The sequence below is a fragment of the Malurus melanocephalus genome, unplaced genomic scaffold, assembly GCF_030028575.1.
Source record: "Malurus melanocephalus ecotype Western Australia unplaced genomic scaffold, MMel_1.1 scaffold_96, whole genome shotgun sequence".
NCBI lineage: Eukaryota > Metazoa > Chordata > Aves > Passeriformes > Maluridae > Malurus > Malurus melanocephalus.
In genome coordinates this window covers 12,467-33,031 of record NW_026623328.1, presented here as the reverse complement: position 1 = coordinate 33,031, position 20,565 = coordinate 12,467, and the positions used below count along the sequence as shown (strand labels likewise).

Below are 20,565 nucleotides of genomic sequence, written 5' to 3'. Positions count from 1 at the left end.
CCCTGCATGCCTCACCCCTGGAGACTGGAGGGGTGGAGTATTTAGCACCGTGSTTTGCTGGCACCACTTCCATCAGTGCTTTTAACCAGTGAATGCTGTTATTTTGCTCCTTTTCTTTTAACCTGCAGTGGATTACAAGAGGAAATGGAGTTGAAACCAAGGCAAGTATGCCTGTTTGCCTGGACAGATCCAACCAAACCAAGAAAACTGACTTGGGGCTACTCTCAAAGTTTTGGTGAACATGACCTACTTAAGGTAAATTTCATAAGGGGAGAAATCAATGCTGAACYAATCTAGGACTATTYCAAGATTAAAACTATCTGGGAGAAAGCTTCCTCAGTAACTTTGCATCTGATTCATCCTGTAAGAGACTTTTTAGCTACTGTCTAGCAGCAAGATTTTAGATGAAATAAAGTCCAGTGTGTCTGTCTCTAATCAGCTGCCCACATGCACCTTACACTAAGCTGAATTCTTCAGAGGTGGCTTGGTTATCTGTTGAGTAGTACAGAGTTAACAAAACTGAAAAGTATTAGTAGCTARAAGATGGGGCAGGAGAGCAAGTTTGAGTTTCAATTGTACTGGAAATGGGTTTAATTTCACACACCTGAACTCAGAACCAATTACAGTGTTCTTTACTGGATAAGCACTTTCTTGGGTCAACTTCTTCACGTTTAAAAATGGTTTTAGTTTGAAACCAATTTCCTTACCATATACTTAYGGTTATGTTCAAGATTCTTTAGGGCTTTTGAGAAAAGGGATTTAATTACCACAATTTTRTCTTATAAATTAAAAAATAAGAAGTATCTGCTTTTGAAGCACAGAGATCTTAATTATTGTCTGGTTTTACTTGTTCATGGTATGTGATTTATTGCCTTCTTCCCCCRTTACCTAAGATTCCAAGCCTTCTGCTTTGCTGTGAAGGCCTATTTTTCCTAATGGTTTTCCAATATTATTCTAAACCTCAAATACTGCTGGAATGTTTAGTTTACTAAAGGRGAAAAAATACTCCAACCTCCACCTTCTTTCCAGTGTTAGGATACAAGATGCAACCAAATAAGCATAACACAGTGAACTGAACAAACAGGAAAAGTGCTGAGTTCTGGTTTGTGTGTGTCTGTAAACTTGCTTATAAWCACAGAGCAACATCAGGGATTTCCTTGTGTGATACCCTTTTTTTTCCCCCTTGATACAGGATGACTGTGGCCAATTCCCTTACAATGCAAATACTCAGATTCACTGGGTGTCTTTCCTGGATGGACGCCAGCGAGTGCTGCTGTTCACAGATGATGTGGCATTGGTTTCTAAAGCACGACAAGCAGAGGAGCTGGAGCAACCTGACCAAGAAATAAACTTGTCAATCCACAGTCTTGGACTTTCTYTAGTCAACAATGAAAATAAAAAGGAAATCTCTTACATAGGAATTACTAGGTACTGCACATGAAAGTGTAAATATTCCTTTGAATAATTAAAATTTGACACGTATTACAATTTCAGCAATAGTTGAGTTGAAGGGGACATGTTTTAAATTAAATTAAGCAGAACCTTTTAAATTAAAATTAAGTTTTGCCTTTACTCTTATGGAACTAGAACCAATAGGATTTAACTGCCTCCTTTTTAGCTTATATTAAAAAAAGACATAAAAGAGTTGTTKTGAGCCTGAGAAATTGGAATAGTGTATTTTATGTGGTTTGCATGCATAAGAAAGGTATAAGGRCTCTGAAATAGTTAACCTTGTTATTTGTCTTGCAGTTCTGATGTTGTTTGGGAACGGAAACCAAGGCAAAAGTGGAAACCATTTAATCAAAAGCAAATAAACCTATTGGAGCAAGCCTATCAAAAGTACCTCTCCAAGAGTGCTTTCCAAGGTCCTGGTTGGCATAAACTAGACAGCAATACTGAGGTATGTATTGGGTTTCAGTGTTTAAATGTTTGCAGGACATGTGCAACAATTAAAACAGGTTTTTGTTTTGCTAAACTGGAATAGATGTTGTGTGAAGAAAAACAGAAACAAGAGGCAAGATATTTGTTTAAGTAGTTACATGTTTTACACAGTAAAATGTTTTTTTATTGTGGTGATACCTCAATACTGCCTCAGTATTGGACTTGAAGTAAGAATTTCAAAGGATTTTTCTTCTGTGTGGTAGAAAAGATTGCTTGGTATCTTCGTGTTAGTTGTGAACCTGTATTTGCATCATATACCATAAATTCTTCACAGAAATTTTGGTTTTGGCTCATTAATAAGATGCAGTTCCCATTACTTAAATGGTAAAGGAGTCTGCAGCATTCAAGAACTGTTGAAATTAATCCTTTTACCTGAGCTCTTTCAGACATTAATTATACACACCTGTATTCCATGCATAAACAGTGAATTCAAATGGCTAAGTCCAGTACAGCCATTTTACAGTACCATGGTCAGGCTTCTTTTCTGTATCATCCTTTCATTTGAAAAACATGTACATACCCTCAGCTCTTGAAATACTTGAGTTTCGACCATTGCAGTAGTGCATTTATAGTACATGGTATCAAGTCTTGTATCTGTAGGACATTTGACTCTCAATAATGGAGAGCTTTCTGCTTCTGCTTCTCATAACTTAGAAGTTTCCAGAGCAGGGGAAAAGCATCAACTGGGAAAGTAGTCAGCTGCATGTAAATATCTTTAATTATGCCAATGTAATATAGAACTYGTGAAGAAATAGCTCCTAAGATGACACAGAGGTTCCTGCTTGGGACAACTAGAGCTGCAATGTAATGTYCTTGTCAGACTAACTTGTGATTTTTGCTGCTTTCCATGTAATAATTAGATGGAGTAATTCAGTAGCCTTGTAATCTGATMATGGAATAACAAAGGTTTTATTTGCCAATCTGTTTGCTAGTAACATAACATTTTATTATTTCCCAAATTCAAYTGCTTTGTTGTATTTGCAGGTGAATTTCAGTAAGTTTCCAATGGAAATGCGTCTCCCAGTCAGATGCAGCATCCGCCGTAACTTCCTGTCGGGAATTCAGGTTGAATTCAAGCAGTCTCCTCACCAAAGAAGCTTACGAGCTCAATTGTACTGGCTGCAGGTACCAGCCTTCCTCATGGTCTAGAAACTAAGCAGACATATTAAAGCTTTGTTTTTATTCATTCATATGAAGAAGTATCTCCAAATCTTATGTGTGTGCTGCTCTGCTTGCTCCATCAGAGTAGCAGGACTGCTGTGATGGAAAAGTACTGCAGAACTGCCATCCCAGGGTTTTGCAAGTAGTATGGAAGGAATTCCCCAAAACTGTGGGCTAATGTAAAGGGGGGTGCCATGATGGAGAGTTTATTTCTAAAGAACTGTGTTTTGGTGTTTTAAAACAAGGACTTAAGCCATTTTCAAAATTTGTTTACTGTAGTTTTTATACAGAAATGTAACATTATTCTACAGAGTATATCTAGAGGTTTAAAGATCTTTAGTACAAAAACTCCTGTCTCATGGGAAGTAGAGAATAGACATGTAAATATTCTGAAATGCTATGCAGTAATGTATCTACATGCAATATGAGCAGTGAATTAATGTTCAGCACTTGCACCAGATCAGCATACTCCAGTCAGTACTAATAGYGTTGCTAAATTTGCCAGTAGAGCACTTGTGCAGATATTAGTGGGAAGAGTTCAGTACTAGAGGGAAATGATGGTGAGTCACCACCATTGTCATCTSCATTTGCTGCCCTTCACTGAGGACCCTGATACTTCTGCAGAGAGCTGRTGGGGAAGTTTGCTCTTTCCTTTTATCTTTTATTTTGCTTTTACTTTTGCCTGAAGRTAGTTTTCATATACAGTCAATGCTGCAGACCTTGTGAATGAGTCTTTCTGCAGGTGAACCTCTATAAGCATCCCTTGTGCAGCACTGCAACCTTTTATAATCTGACCTTTTATAATTAATAAGAGAATTCCACAAAAATATCTGAGTAATCCTTTTGGTTTTTCCTCCTTCCACCCTAATAAGTAGGGTATTCTTCTTGAACACCATTTATAAACAAGTTTCTCAAGCCTTCTAAAATGGGAATTATGTTTGATTATCATGTGATTAAAATATTCCTGTAAATATAAACTTCCTGCAATAATTTTTTAGGTTGATAATCAGTTACCAGGATCGATGTTTCCTGTTGTATTTCACCCTGTAGCCCCTCCCAAGTCGATTGCTTTGGATTCAGGTAAGAGAAASCCTATACTAATACCAAATTTATTCAGCCTTCAGAGTAGGAACTTGGCAATTTATTTTTAAATGTTTTTCCTCTTTAGAACCAAAACCCTTCATCGACATCAGCATCATCACTAGATTCAATGAATACAGCCAAGTCCTGCAATTCAAGTAAGTTAACAGCATACTGTAATTTGATTTTAGAGATGTAATGTATTTCAGAAGGGAGCTTTGTTCCAAAGTTTGTTCTCCTATCCAAACCACTCTTGATTTCAGATTTAGTTTTCAAATGTCTCTAGTGAAAAAACATTCCAAAAGGAACTTCTATAAAATAAGGACTGACCACATGGAAGGACTTTTACGCAAATTCTGTAATAATCAGAATTGTTTCCTCCTTGTATGACAATATGAGAGTTGTGTGTCTGTGCAGCTGTGCAGTGCTGGCCAGAAAACACTTCTGACTATAAATTGACAGTTGATATTGTGGATTGTAAATCTTAATATGTGACATTGYTTAGCAAGACTTCACTTGTGTAGGGGAAGCATGTAATATTTCACTTAAACTTCTCCAAGTATACACTTYGTTTCCCCCATTTTAGGTACTTCATGGTTCTTATCCAGGAAATGGCACTGAAAATTGATCAAGGATTTTTAGGAGCACTTAGTGAACTTTTCACTCCATCTACAGACCCAGAAGCTGAAAGACAAAGGGTAATGTATKAGAGAAACTGATTTTTGCTGGAATGGGACCTTAAGTAAATGAGGAATTGAAGTGAATATCAATATAACACAAAATTGAAAAATCAACCAGAATTTTGTGTATCTTGTGCAGATGTTTTAATGTTTGTTTTTGTTTGGTTGGTTTTAGGTTTGTTTTTTTTTTTAATTTTTTTTTTTAATTCCTGGATTCTTTAGTACACTTATATTTAAGTAGTTAGTTAACTGTATGATTAACTGACTATGGTTATTTTTTCTACTGTTTATATATATATATAAAGATATTTAGATACAATATGATTAATTGTATTACATATATGCAGATGAGATTAACTTCCTTTTTTTTTTTAATAATGAAACCAGTCTAAATTAATTCAGCAAGATGTGGATGCACTTAACACTGAGCTAATGGAGTCTTCCCTAACAGACCTGTCAATGCTCAGCTTCTTTGAACATTTCCATATTTCTCCAATTAAGGTATGCAACAGAGAGATTATTGGTTAATAAAACACCCAATTAATTCATTCCAGTAAATGCATCTCTAGTGGGGATTTTATGTTCTCTAGAATTTTGATACTTTGTTGGAWAACTTCCTTTGTTGCCCATGAGTACAAACAGACCTTTAACCATTACTGGGTGGGAACAATCAATGGGGATAATAATGCTGAAAGCCAGGTAAAATATTGGCCTGAAGGTGTCATAAATTGTAATAAAATATGCTTTCATGGGATTATCTTCATGTTCCTCTCTTGAAGCAGTTAGATTTTTTGGAGCAAGGGAAGAAAAATCATCAGTAGAATCTTTCCTAAGAGGCAGTCAAAGCACACTTAGCACTTTCACCACTGATTTGTTTACGTGTGCATCACACAACCTTCTGCTCTGGTCTGGCTTTTCTTTGGTCTTGATTTACTAATTCTGTCTTGACAGYTACATTTGAGTTTGTCTCTGTCTTCTGGTGGAGAAGCATCAGATAAGGGGGAACAAATGATAGCCATCCATTCTCTGAATTTACTGTTGAAAAGTATCGGAGCTACTCTAACGGATGTGGACGATCTTATTTTCAAGTAAGCTGATACAATTGGCTGGGGTTTTTGTTTTTTTTTGTTTGTTTGTTTGTTTGTTTGTTTAATACTTTGACTAAAGCTGCTGTACACTTAATAACTGGATCCATGGTAACCTTTTCTGCCTGACTCCAGTATGCTGTATACAGCCTTGGAGGAAAGGGAGGAATGGAGGGAAGGTGGGKTTTGGGATCCTTTTGAAGGCAATAGGTCTTCAGGATTATCTGAGGGAAAGCAGAGAGTTATTTGCATGAGGAAGGGTATCTTTAGCTAATGTATGATTACTTGTCTTTCAGACTTGCTTTCTTTGAAATTAAATACCAATTCTACAAGACACATCAACTGACGAAGAGGGTTATTAGACATTATAGTGAACAAGTAAGCTCATTTAGTCAAGCCTTTGTGTAAAATTGAATATATATCTTAAAGAATGGAGTAAATAGGAAAGAAAAGGTGAATACCTCTGAAAGCTACTAATTTTTTATTTCCTGCTGCTAAAGTAGRAATCTGGTGGCACATTATAAAAATGTAAACACAGAMCTGGCCTGAAAATGTGTTTTCAAAAATTTTAAATTATTCCTTCSTTTTTATTATTTCATTTTTCTTCACCAAAGTAGTCTATTGTTTGTCTTCCATATAATGCATCATTTTCCTAAATGTCCTCATTCTAGTAGTTAGTTATGTACTCTAAAGCCCTGCTTCGGTAGTAAATTAAAAAATGTACCAAAACTGGGTTCTGATGTGTGTGACAGCAGCTTGTAACACTGCTTTTACTTTTACTTTTTGCCTTTTTTCTTCCCTCTCATAATTTAGTTCCTGAAACAGATGTATGTTCTTGTACTTGGATTAGATGTTCTTGGAAATCCATTTGGTTTAATCAGAGGTTTGTCTGAGGGAGTTGAAGCTTTCTTCTATGAGCCATTCCAGGTATGACTTCCTGATTCTTCAACTGTATTTTTATAGAAGGCTGATTATATTGCTGGGGTTGTAGTTTTGTTGTCACTGTACTCCACACCCTGAACAAGCAGGCAGCAGTAATTTTTTACTGTGAATCTCAATGAAATAACCTATTCAGATGACCTTAGTTGCATCAGCGTAAAACAATTGCTAGTTTTTCATGAAACAGATGCATCAATGTATAGTTTTCTGCTATTTGTAATAGATGTTATTTTCAGGGTGCTGTTCAAGGACCTGAAGAATTTGCTGAAGGCTTTGTAATTGGTGTTAGAAGTCTTCTTGGGCACACAGTGGGTATGTGTCATACTGTTCTATTTTGGTAAATTCCCATGTGATTTTTTCCTAGTCAGTATTGAAGGTTGTCATACTGTTGCCAGTATTTGTGATACAGATCATTCACACATGATTTACCTGAGACCAGCTAAATATCTGTTTTGTAGACTGAGCAGCAAAAGTAACAAACATTGCATATATAGCTGGATTAGTAACATGCTGTGGATGAATAAGAAACATAATTTTAATGGGCCTAAAATGTCTGGAGAAGCCTGAAAAGTGTTCTATTACAATTACCATAGATTTTTATTTAGCTATGTGTTAACTGTAATTAGAGGGAACACTTTTTCGTCCAATATGCCATGTAACAAGTAATGCAGCAGTGTGAGTGTTTCCCTTTGCTGTCTGTATGGACATCAGACCAGATTCTGGAGTCTTCCCATGGACAACATGTGGTATTTGCTCCRTGTAAATTCATCCTACCTAAACTAATATGAAGGGAAATGCTGTGAACTGGTGTGTTGTCTGCCCTTAAGCTGTGAAAGTGCAGTAACTTTTGCTTTCTGCCCTCTTCCCTCAGGTGGGGCCGCAGGGGTGGTGTCCAGGATCACTGGGACCGTTGGCAAAGGCTTGGCTGCCATTACTCTGGATGAAGAATTTCAGCAGAAAAGGAGGGAGGAAATGGGTCGGCAGCCAAAAGACTTTGGGGAGAGCCTGGCCAAGGGAGGAAAAGGCYTGTTACGGGTATGGGTTTGGAGAGGAGTGTTTGATGTGCCAGCTTGGGATACATGCTTGAAAATCAGCTGCAAGCAAGTTAGAGATCTTTGTCCATTCATGAACTGAACAGAAAACACAAACAGGCAGTGAGTTTAAAGGAGACTCAGTGGAGTGCATCAGCTGTAGAGTTTGAGGTCATGTTTCTGGTCAGCCTGAGGAACTGAAGCTACAGTGTCAAACAGGAAATAACATCAGTTTCCCCTGTGAATTAAATAAATATACAAGTAGTTACTCATGCTCAACAAAAGTGTTAGGTAATTAAAGTAACTGGGCCCTTACTTGACCTTGCAGTCAATTCTGTCATTCAAGTCTTTCCCTCAGTGATAGTTCTCTTAAAAATATGAAGTAAGAGAAAAAAACAAAGCCAAAACTCCCAGCCAAACAGTGTTTCTAACAATGAACTTGACATTATAAAGCTTTCAAATAAGGATGTGAGAAAAGTGATTGCCCAGTTGGACTGACAGCATTCCAATTTCTCAGTGGGAATTTAATTATCTTCTTTGTTTTAGGGTGTTGTTGGAGGTGTGACAGGCATCATCACTAAACCAGTAGAAGGTAAGTACTAAGGCTGCACTGCACTGCTTAAATGGTTTCCCAGTCCTTTACAATTTATTTTGAAATGTTAAGAAATAGCAATCTAAGTGTAATGATGCTAAGACATTTATGTTTCTAATTCAAATGTAAACTTCTGTGATGATTTCCTCAGATATCTTTATTAGCTATGTGATGTGTTTTGTTAGACCTGTGGTAGTACCCATTTTATTGTCTAAAGCCAGAATAAAGATAGTAAAATTAACAAAGCAAAAATCACCAGCTGAAAAAGGTTTTTGGGACTCCAAAGGTTGGAGAAATCTTCAAAAGCAAATTTGRTGTTATGCCTGAAGTCACTATTTGTTCCTGTTACTTCATCAATATGCTAGATGATGAAAAGTATCCAAGATAAAATGCCTCTTACTAGTCTTCAAGTTGCAGTGATTTAAATGTCGGGAGTCAATTGTTACTATGCTATATTTTATTGCTTTTGATTGATGTTTGATATTTTGTCTCTTTGGTGGATGAACACACCTGCTTTCTGAACACTCCCTCAGCTTTTCCATAGTTACATATCACCAGAATTGTGTAACTTTGAGATAGAAATAGTTAACTTCTCTCACACTTGTACATCTTAGTGTCCTCAGAATATTTTGTTATTACTGTCAACCTATAAAAAACTATGGCCTATAGCCCAGACTGAAAGTGTGAGAAGGAGAATCTTGATAACATCTCAGTTCTGGCCCCTTTTGGAGGCTATTAAGGTAAGAAGTGAACAGTGCTTACCGAACAGACCCAGAAGCAATTGGTGACTTTCCACACCCTGCTCTTGGTACAAAAGGACTCGGTGCAATCAGTGGCTGTGAGCTGTTTCCAATACAAAACAGTTCCCCTCTAGCAGTAATGGTTTAATGCTGTGGTAAATGTCTTCAAGTAGATAATGAAAACATTTCTTTTTCTGTTTCTTTTCTCTTAAAGGGGCTAAAAAGGAAGGTGCAGCTGGATTCTTTAAAGGAATTGGGAAGGGGCTTGTGGGAGTGGTAGCCCGCCCGACAGGAGGCATTGTAGATATGGCAAGCAGTACCTTCCAGGGAATTCAAAGGTACAGTGCCAGGGGAGGCTTTGAAGTATTCCCCCTGTGTTAGATACCAGATGGTAATGTGCTCCCACACAATATTTGTTAAATACAATGAGCAGGATGATACGTGGGGCTGAGAAACGTCCAGTAGCCTGTAACAAGCATACTTTTGATGACATGGAAATTGCTGCTTCAGAGAACATCTTTCAGTGTTGTAGTTCAAGTACACAATAATTATTTATTTTTTCCTTTTGCTCCTTCTCCTGATGAGAAATGTCATTTAAATTTACTATGAAAAACAGACCACTGAAATTTCCAGAGTAAAACTTCCCAGTCTGAAGTTTAGTTGGCAGCGCACACCAGGGGCTCCCTGTGTTTTAAGGGGACCTTGGAATAGTGTGTTGATAAACCTGAGAACCCTTAGTAAGTTATCTGCCTTTGGGAATAAACTTCTCCAACTTATACTGCAGCTGTTTAATTGGCTACTGCTACTTTTGATTTATTGTTAGCAGTGTGCCCTTGCTATTTACATCCTCAGGGTACTCAGGACATGTAAGTGGGATATGTGAAAAGGTGACTTTTAAAGATGGTGATAAAACTGATTTTCACCTGAGCTGGTGAAACTCAGGATTGTATTAAACTTACCAGAATGCTGTTGCACTGTCCATGGCAGGGTGGCAGAATCAACTGAAGAAGTGTCAAATCTCCGTCCCCCACGCCTCATCCGTGAAGATGGCATCATCCGGCCCTACAACCGGGTGGAAGCTGAGGGCTATGATTTATTTGAGGTATGTTTTGCGCTGGAAACAGTTAAAATTCTCTAACTTGCAGGGTCCATAAAGGATTAAGTTGTAAACAAGCTGCCAGGGATCTGTAGCAGTCATTATCTGAAGTAAAAATTTGGCCCAGCCTATTTCATAAGGCAAGCCTGGATAGCAGGGAAGGCCCRTGCTTGGAGTAAGCTGAATGCAGAAAGAAACTCCAGCATTGCTGTTATTAGGTCTTCTCAATTTTATGTTCTGTAATCACTTGTCATGCTCAGGAAGTGGGTAGAAGAATTGAGAATTACTAGGATTAAGATACGAATATGTGGAAATAAAAACATTTTGATACTCAGTTCCAAATTTCTGTATTTATAACAAAGCTGAGGTTGGTTTACAGACTAAGCAACTTTTTAAAAAGATTAATAGAGCTTGAATTGTTTGGTTGTATCAGCAGTTGAAAAAACTGCATGAATTTTCAAAATACCACTGTTTGGTTTTTCCTTATGTTGTTCATAATAGCAATCTGTCATAGCTACAGGCACTGTGTGGACGTTTAGCCTGCTTTCTCATATAGATGTAGCTGACATATGGAAGATGAATAACAGGAGTTTTCAAGTTCTAGATAGTCAGAATCTGGTTAATTTGTATTTCAGAATTTGTGTTCTTAAAACCTGTTTTGAAATGCTTATTTTGTTGCTGAAAAGTTTGAGTAAAATAATTTCTGCATTAATATTTTAAAACCAAAACTTAGATATTTGCTACTTGCTTGTAGATGGTCTTTTAATCCTTATTCCCTGYTCTATTTCTAATGTTTGTTTTCTTTCTCCTTCTCTCCTGGCATGCAGCAAGAACTGGAATAATGGAGTAAACATTTTCCATATTTCTTGTCTGTTTCTGTCATGGTTTTTTATCTGCCTTAAGTATTTAGATAAAGGGCATGATTACATTTGCTATGTCCTCTCCCCTTCATTCGTATCTTTTCTGTGTAGCAGTTGAATAAAACGGTGTTTCATATTGTCCAGGCTAAGAATATCAACTTGAATAGCCATCTTCAGTAAGATTAAAGGATTGAGTCAGATGGGAGAGCCAGGGAGGGTTTGTCTCCTGTATATTTGTTTTTCTAAGGATGTTTAGCTCCTTATGAATGGCAACAATGGAAGGCACTTGGAAAAATAACCATGGTAGATTAAATCCAGAATTCATTTATTTATCCATGTTATCCAAGAGCTAGGGCTGTGGACAGAGGTGGAGAGCCACATCTTGAGCAAAATTTGAAATAGTGATATTGAGTGGAATTCACTACTGGGAAACTGCTTATAATTTCATGATCTGGAAGTACTGTTTTCATAGAAATGCTGAGAAAACTTGTACTTGTGGTTTCTGTATTGTGCCGTAGGCCTGTCAGCTACACATCTGATAACCCACGATGCCTTCAAGTTACTCTTACTGGTTCTTTATGAACATTTCTCAGTTTAAACGTATAGCCAGCTTAGTTGCCTCTGGTTTTCATTCACAGAATCTTCAGGGGCTTTGCTGTTCAACATAATTAAGTAGGTGTAAACTTTAAGCTGTTAACAAGAATTTACACGCACATATGTATATCTATTTCTAAACCAAGTGATGCCATAAATTTCATTACTAATACAGTATCTTAGAAATTAGCAAGCTAAGCTTAACAAGCAGTTGTCAGAGCAAATTTTTTGCCTGTCATCTGGGAAAAAATGTTCAACAGGTGTATCTTTGCTGCTAATGCCTTTTTAGAATTTAATGGTCAATTTAAAATTGTTTTAAAAGTCATTTAGTAATTTCTTTTCAGCTGATTAAATGAAATTAAGTTGTGATACACTAAGCAGGTAAATTTTTTTCTTCTTGAGTTTTGTATTTTTTTTACTATATTTTTTACATCTAGCAAAAAGGAAAAGGCGGCACAGTCAACAAAGAAAATTCAGTATCATGCAGTTCTTCCACATCTAGTATTTGTATTTTTCTTAGATCTAAATGATGTAGATTGGGATTGGATGCAAACCAGGAATGAATCCTCTGTAGAGCTCAATCAATAGTTGATTTTGTTTGATTTTGTAGCTTGAGTTTGTTTCTCTCAAGAAGTAATTCAGTGGAATCTGGGGAGGTTTAATTAACTGATTTTGATTTCCATGCTCGAGGTCAGTGTTGGGAAGACCTTGTTTTCTAACGTAGATTCGAAGCAAGAGGGRACAGTGTCTTTGCATGAAATTGGGTATTTAATGAGAAAGATGAGTCAGTCAGCTCTACATGCATTTACACATTTAATCACAACAGGTACAAGTGCTGTTCATATTTGGATCTAGTTTTAATTCTATGTTATAAGTAGTTTAACCAGAACCCACACCCTCTCATCTACTTCAACTCCATTTAATGCATATGTCCCTTTAGGATAAATACATTCTTACAGGGTGGAAACCCTGTAAGGTCACCTGAAGGAACAGATGCCTCAATACCATCCAGTGATTGGATGAAAAAATGTTTCACCTTAATCCTTGTGTGTGAAATGTGGGCATTAGAGGCTGTCTCTGGAGGAGCAAACGTGTAAGTTTGGAAACACAAGGTACTTTATTTCTGCATGGAGGTGAGGTTTTGGTGCAAAGCAAGAGCAATAGCCATGAGGAGTAGATAAGTTCACCTGTGTGAATGTGTTTATGCAGTTCCTTCTCCCAGAAGTGCTGGGTCCAAAGTGTGTGAGCTCTATAGGGGTGTGCTCAGGCCCTTCAGATCTGGAATTGGACGTGACGTGGTGCAGGCTGTGCCTYGGCTCTGGGAGCCAGATGAGGAGTACATGTGTGCTTTGTTAAATGGAAATGCTCAGGAGAGCTGGAGACCTCAAAGGATGAATAGGGCAGCTCTAGGAGAGTTGTTTTCCAAGGAATGTGTTCTCTCAAGTTCTAATCACGGTCTGAGGAGTGTTTGAGTGGAGGTTTGCTGGAGCAGGTGGTGGAGGCCTTGGCGTGGCGGGGCTGTGCCCGGTGAGGAGCTGCTGCTCACCCAGCTCCTCAGGGCTGGCATGATGGCACTCATGTATTATTCAGTGCCTGTGGCATTACTTTGTTTCATTTCCCAGTTAAAGCATGGAGCTTTATAAAGAATGCAGAACACCTCATGAATAATTGAGGCAGGGTGGTGAGACAGCGTTGTGTGGCATAGACTATGCTGGAAACTGCAGATTCTATTTCTGGTTGACTCACTGCTCTGCTGTGTAAATTTGCACTGGTTMTTTCATTTCCATGTGAAATAAGAATGAGTTAACTTCTTCAAAGTGCTCTAGTATGCTCATAAAAACAACAGCTTTTGATAAACATGTCTGAATTTTAAGAGTGTGCAGATTATGGAGTAATTTACATCAAGTGCAACCCCCTTTTTCCATAATGCCACCACCATTGTGCTGGCATCTATCAGGTGTATTGAGAATAGCTCTGAGAAATACTGCATCTCTGAGGCACAGACCTCAGTGGGAACTCTTACTTTAGCAACATATTGCATGTAAAATCTAAAAATACTATTGGGATTGTTTCTGAAGTTATGAGAAACAGGCTTTCTCTCCAAAGCTTTGAGTTTGAATAGAGAAACATGCTTATGAATAAATCTGTTTAAATATGTGGCATGTCTAATTTCTTCATATTCAACAAAAGGATTCAGAATATGGATCGCAGCCTTTGAATTACAGTTTTCACATGATGGTGGGTTTTCTATTTCTTAAATTTTTTACTTGTTTTTGAAAAAGCTATGGTTCAGGTATAAAATGTGAGTTCATTTTYTTATTTTAGTCATTTCTATGTTTCTTCAAATGTTTTGAAGACTCTTTGAGATAAGCAGTCTTTCTGGCATCTTTTTTTCCTTTCATGTACATTGTACAGTTTCTGAAATTTTTAAGATGGTCAGAAAGGGATATTTTTTTATAGAAGATGCTGGTTGACCCTGTGGTTTTGGTTGCTGAAACATGCTGGATTAAAATGTATTTCCAAACATAACATCACTAGAGAGCAAGTGCGGGAAAACATTATGCTGTTGATTTCAGCTCTTGAACGTTCATCTGCTTTTGAGATTAAAGGATTTTTTGGAGTCAGTTGTGATGTATGATGATGCTTTAAGATATTTGTTGAACTTTTGAATTTATGAAAATAAAATGCAAATATAAAAAACATTGAACCTTCTAATTGATTCTTATGGAAGCTGATCTTTCAATTTTGATTACTTAAACTGCATGGAGTTAAATCTGTTGATCATAGATAACTGTGGAGTCAAGTGGAGCTTCTGTGTTTGTCTTACTGGTTTTAYGGGTCCATCTATGGAAATACAAAAGGAAATGGCTATTTACAAGAAATATCTAAAAACACACTGAATTTTTAGTCATTCCTTGAAGTTGTTACTGGCTTGTCAGAAACAACTAGAAGAATTTACTGTTCTAGTGGCTGAATTCCACAATAACAGCTGTAAAATGAACTGAATTTCATCTTTCTTTGCTCTGAAGAATATCCAACCAATTTTGGGGCACCTGTTTGCAGGCACTTGTTAAAGGCTGGTCTGAAGTTCATGCATTCTTCTTTGTGTTTCCCCTTGTTTCTACCCAGGACCTGCCCATTTTCCCTTAAAACAGATTGGATGATAAAATGGGTGATTGTGTTGACCTACAGGATACAAAGCTAATATGCATTGACTTTATGCTTATATAACTATTTTGCTGACTTTTGCTAATTAAACACTATTTATGAGTGTCTTTTGTAAAGACTTTTTGCATATTAGGAAAAGCAGTAATTGACATGGATTTATTCTCATACCTGCTTTGAGGCTGGGTTCCCACTGGTAGCTTATTGTTACTTTCATGCTTCTTTCTTTTTCTGCATGATGTTTTGATGTGCATTCCTTKCCCACAAATACGTTCAGGTGTCACTCTGTGAGTCTTGCTGCCTTTAATCCAGATTACTGAGAGTTTCATGTAGTGGTGACTGAGCCTGTTTTGTGTGCTGGTCTGTGTTGTTGATGGAATGTTGTAATGCTGGTGACACACTCTGAGAAACGTTAACTTTAGTCAAGAGTATGTACAGAATAGGAAAGCTGAAAAAAAAGCCAATGAATAATTGCAAAAAAAAAAATATCCTAGGAGCTCTTCAGTACTTTATTTCTAAGCTTTTTCTGTATTTGTAGGTTGTCACTTGAGTTGTGGTTGTCTAATCAAAACATGATGAGTAATTTAATGTTGTGTTTGCATACACCATTGTATTTTGGGTTTTGAATAGTCATATCTGCTCAGTGTTTCAGAAGCCTAATCTTGAGGTGCATTGAGAATTTGTATCTGGATAGTTTCTTTCTGAGGGTCTGGTCATGTACCTTGTCAAGGTTCAGAACCTTTGCAGGATTTTCACTCTTGAGTGAAGCCTGCAGCATGGGGTCTAGCAGAATGAACATTATTGAACAATTACTAGCACAGAAAAGAAATGAAAGCTGAAGAAATTGTCTGATACAGCAGTGTCAGTGTCCACCTTTGAGTGGAATGAATCAGACTTTTCAGTGACTCAGCTTCAGCACTGAGAGCACTGTGAGAATCTGCCTTTAAAGAACTAACAATGAGGTAACTTCTCAGAAGGCTTTTGAATTTAAGAAATCAATTTGATTTTACTTTTTTTTCTGGTAAAGCCACAACATTTTCTGTTTCTGTTTCAGAAATTGCACATCAGAAAGTTGGAAAAGGAGGTGTATCGATATCACTGTGCRATTCCAAGAGGCAGAAGAGCAAACCTTATTGTTACCAACAGGTACTAAATTTTGAACGCTTTCTAAGGGCTTGACATGATTTCAGCTTGGGAATTAGATATCTGGCTAAGTCTAAAATGATTGCTATTGTCTGCCTATCTATTTTCCTTTCTATTTTCTTCCTGATTTTTAAAATAGTTTATAATGTTTCCATAGTGGAAAATGTAATCTAGTTGTGATGTCAGTGCTAGACAGTAATTTGGGAAGATAGTTTGCTGTGAGATCAGTGACCCTTTCATCACACTGGAGGGAAATACTCCGTTTTTTCTCTTTGTTTTTGATTTTCCAAATTAGCTTGTGGTAAGTGCAGTCAAGCCAACAGTTTGATAATACATGTTTACAATCTTGTTAGTTAAAGGATATTCTAAATGAAGTCTTAACCTTTTGTATCAGTATGACAATTAATATTTATCTCATCAGACAATTTTTAGAATTCAAGATGTTACCAGTCCWGAGTTTGAGGACTCTAAACCTTCTAAATACATTTAGATAATGAAAAGGACTATAGTATCCAAATCCCATATGTCACCAGTTCCCACCTTGCCTTAATGTGACAGAGGCTCATCCATAATGAGACCATGGAGGCTCCTCAGTGTGTTTTTTTAATAATGACCAGCACCCCTCAGAATTCAGGCTGCAGATGAGAAAGCTTTGTCAAGGCACTGGCTAAGTGTGTGAATGATAATTGGGCAATTTAGTTATTGCAGCCTTAGATGAATGTGCACTTCTCTCCTTATCCCTGTTCTTGGCCTGCTCATACTGTGTGGTATCTTCGATCATCTGTGACTTTAAAAGACCAGATCTCTGTCTCAGAATATATGGATGAAATACAAGTTCACTGTGACCGAGTAGATGCTTTTAATCCACATAGCAAATGCTGCCTTAAACAAATGTTTTAATTTTGGTTAGTTTTTCTAGCAAAGTTTAGTCCTAAGGAGAAATTAAGCATGAACCTTTTTTTTTTTTTTCTTGAACAGGAGAGTGATATATGTGAAAGAAGTGGAAATCTTAGGCCATTTAACAACAGAGTGGGATCACTTATTTGAAGAATTTACGTGTTATCCCTCCCATGAAGCAAATATTTTAAAAATTACTGTTTGGGTAAGAAAAGCATGTAAACTTCCTTCTGTTTAACACTCTTTAGAGCTCCATGCATGCTTTTTACTTATTTGTGGTTCTTACTGCTAAGAGACTGTATGACAGGATTTACTGAAAGTTTGTTGCAAGTATGACAATTGGGCTGGACAGAGACAATGTTGAAATCTAACCTGAAGTTGACATTCAAGCCATTTAAGTATCAGATTCTGCATTCTTGTTTTGTGAGTCATCTGAAGCACATTTTTGTTCCCYTCTGCAGCAGGATCAAAAGATGTTCCAAAGAAAGGACAGTACAGGTCATGAATGTGTAAAGACAGTTCAGCTTTGGGATGAAACTACAGCAAGGGTATATTCTCTTTTTTTTTTTGGTCTTCTTTTCTTATGATACTGTTAACAGTTGTTGAAACTCAGCGTGTAAAAAAGATGGTGGTCTTCAGAGACTTATGAGAAAATAGGCTGCTGTGCCTGAGGACCATTTACCACAATTTCAGGTTGAAAAATGAGTTTAACAAGAGTATGATGAAACTAGATAGTCCAAAACGTTCAGGAGAGTTTATGCAATAATAATTAATTGTTGTAGTTACATAGTTGTGGGTTTTGTGTATTAAAGCTCATTAAAGGAAAATAATTGCAATATCTAAAGTACTAGGGTGTGTTAGATTCCCTGTAGTCTCTGGGATTCAAATACCTCCTCATTATTTTGAGATCACCTGACTAAGCCAGTAAGTGGACCTTGTGTGAAAAGGCTTACTTAGAGTCCTCCTACCCCCCATCTGTTTTTTCTATCATTTATCTCTAAATATTAGTTCCTGTTGGTGCTGGGGAGGCTGGTGAGCCTTTGTTCTGTGGATGACTGGATCTTGTAGGTAATTTACATAATCCCATTTATCAATTTGGATAAATTCCAGGGTACTTCAGCAACAGAAACATTTACCTAAGGAGCCATGTGTGTTACTGTAGCATTGTATCATATGATGGGAGAGGAGGTGTCCTGCCTGATACCAAAAGTGAAATCAATTAGATGCWTGGTATCTTGGAAGCACGCTTGAAATTGTAGCTCTGGTAAATGGCAAGTCAGCAGATGGAATCAGATTTGGGGCCAAATTGCTGCTATTACATTGATTGAGCCTTCTAAAAGAATGGGTTAGACTGGGAAGGAAAAAAATTGCTGTAATTTTGAGGCACTTTATCTACTGGAAGAGTCTATATTAGTTCTTTACTGTGTCTTGACTAAAAATGTTCCTTCAGCTTGCCCTTAAAGCATGTCTTCCAAATCACACTTGGAATTAAGTAATTTAAATCCTTTTAGTTTGCCTGGATCTTAGTGGCATGGCCAAAGCTGGAGCATTGCACAAAACACACAGGCCACGCTAGAAGGGTACTTCATTGTATTTATTTACATTTTTTTTGGTATTATTTCCTAACTGCACRTTCCTTTACTAATATTTATGCTGGTATCTGCACATTAAAAATAGATTTTTCCGTTCTCAAGTGCAACACTAACCCTTCTTCAGTGGATTTCTGTTWCTGTTCATCAGTTGAATACTGTGCATGTGACTCAGGAGGTATCTAACTCAGCCTGTGTGTGGGTTTCCATGTCTGTTGAATTAACTGTGTTTTAGTAGCATCTCATGGAAGAAAACCATTGCCTGCCTTAATTGCTTTCTGCTTTCACCATCTTGTTTTACAGTGGGTTTGTCGTGCCATTCAGGAAGCCCAGGCATCATGGAAACAACAGAAGCTGATGATGAGAGCATCCTTGCAAAGGAAATTTTAAATGCTGTCTTGATAATGACAGGATATGCCTGGTTTGACCTTTGATATGCAATTTTCTCCCTAAAATTGATTAGAAGCAACATGGAAACCTTGGGTAAAAAGATCTGAGGTCTTTTTTCAAAATTCACAGTCATTAACAGTTGAGTTTYAGAAGTTATGCATCTTTTGGAAACAATGTATTTCTAAAATGTGCATTTCAGTTTAAAAATGATGATTTTTGAGAAAATGTTTTCCCACTCTGAAATTTTATTTTCTTTTCAACCTTTTATTTTCAACCTTTTTTAATGTCAGAGATTCTAAAATGAAGTGGTTATCTTATTTGCACTCTTAAGTTTATGGTTTACAGATGGGTGGTAGTAGTTGTGGTTCTGGTGTTTTGCAAAATGAAGTACTTCTGCTTGTAATTAATTAAATAATTAATTAATTCTGAAATGAATTAAAAACTATTTTAGACAACACTGCCCTTAAATTAGGAAATTGTACATTTAGCTAATTGTATATTTAGCTAATATAATTTCATCCCAGAGTGTTTAGTATTAGAAAATACTGCCTTGGAGCAATGTAAGAATGAGTATATATGAAAGAAATAAGACTATTGTTGTCTGGAAATGTTTACTTTGGAATGCTGTCACATTGTAAATGAAAATCTGCACTTTAAAAATGGAAAATATTATTCACCTGTCACGTGCATGTTTATGGTTTTGGTTTTTACAGATCCATGCAGTGAACCAGGCCTGGATTTTTCAACTCTATCCTTAAGGGCTGGTGCATTATATAAATGCACTTTTAACCTGTACCTATGAGCTCACCAAARTTAGAAAGCTTGACATTTGAAAGTAAGCTGCCAAACACACAACTTTTAGAAAGCACTGCACAYATGATTTTATTGCTGTTTATGCACATGGCTTTTAATCCACTTTGCTACATGGGAAAAAATGGTACAGCCTTTAATTCTGTGCTATCGCCTGTTTTCTGGAAAGCGCTGCTCAAACAGTAAATAAATTGGCTGTCTAGGTTSTATGTATTTCAACTTTTTGTTTAAAAAAAAAGACAATAAATTTTTATATGCAAGTATTTGTGCTATGATTTTAAGTGTTGTTGCTTCTCAAGTGCATTATGTGCTTTTGGCTTGCCTCATGTCACTGATGCTGTATGAAAACAATCATTGGAGTACGAAGGCACTGCAGAAGAGCTTTTCTACAGCTCAGCAGTTCTTGCATCTTGTTTTCTSGYATTTAGGGATAGTTGTATGTGTACTGMCTTTTAATTTATACTTSAAAATAGATGTCACTTTAGTCTACTTGCTGCATGTTCAGACAGTACCATATGCCTGTTTTTAGGTGGAGAATTGGAGCTGAAGACAGTTCTGAAGACACTTTTCTGACTCCAGTCTTCTGCTTGATTCAGTTATATACTTCCTCTTTTTTTTTGCAAACTTTCCAGCTTGAATTGCAAACAGTAGATATAATATTTTCTCACTTAATATATGATTAGGTTCAATGAAGAAACTTCCTATTTAAAATAGTCTGAAGAAACAGTAGTTTCATTTTGAAATGCAAAAATTTTTGTTTTGAAATGCATAT

At 36.9% G+C, this 20,565-nt stretch overlaps 1 protein-coding gene across 1 annotated transcript in view; it reads left to right on the top strand.

Annotated features, from left to right (window-relative positions):
• The window catches only part of VPS13C (vacuolar protein sorting 13 homolog C), a 74,335-nt gene extending 54,279 nt beyond the window's left edge, over positions 1 to 20,056 (top strand). The window contains exons 64-83 of the mRNA XM_057368617.1: positions 129 to 255; positions 1,193 to 1,428; positions 1,750 to 1,900; positions 2,926 to 3,066; positions 4,101 to 4,182; positions 4,271 to 4,340; positions 4,769 to 4,880; positions 5,250 to 5,363; positions 5,814 to 5,950; positions 6,244 to 6,325; positions 6,761 to 6,874; positions 7,123 to 7,198; positions 7,758 to 7,921; positions 8,464 to 8,509; positions 9,464 to 9,587; positions 10,237 to 10,351; positions 16,019 to 16,110; positions 17,086 to 17,209; positions 17,466 to 17,552; positions 18,897 to 20,056. Of these exons, the coding sequence (XP_057224600.1) occupies positions 129 to 255; positions 1,193 to 1,428; positions 1,750 to 1,900; positions 2,926 to 3,066; positions 4,101 to 4,182; positions 4,271 to 4,340; positions 4,769 to 4,880; positions 5,250 to 5,363; positions 5,814 to 5,950; positions 6,244 to 6,325; positions 6,761 to 6,874; positions 7,123 to 7,198; positions 7,758 to 7,921; positions 8,464 to 8,509; positions 9,464 to 9,587; positions 10,237 to 10,351; positions 16,019 to 16,110; positions 17,086 to 17,209; positions 17,466 to 17,552; positions 18,897 to 18,983 (2,281 nt within the window). The 3' untranslated portion in view covers positions 18,984 to 20,056. The remainder of the gene's footprint in view (positions 1 to 128; positions 256 to 1,192; positions 1,429 to 1,749; positions 1,901 to 2,925; positions 3,067 to 4,100; positions 4,183 to 4,270; positions 4,341 to 4,768; positions 4,881 to 5,249; positions 5,364 to 5,813; positions 5,951 to 6,243; positions 6,326 to 6,760; positions 6,875 to 7,122; positions 7,199 to 7,757; positions 7,922 to 8,463; positions 8,510 to 9,463; positions 9,588 to 10,236; positions 10,352 to 16,018; positions 16,111 to 17,085; positions 17,210 to 17,465; positions 17,553 to 18,896) is intronic.
• The last annotated feature ends 509 nt before the right edge of the window (positions 20,057 to 20,565 follow it).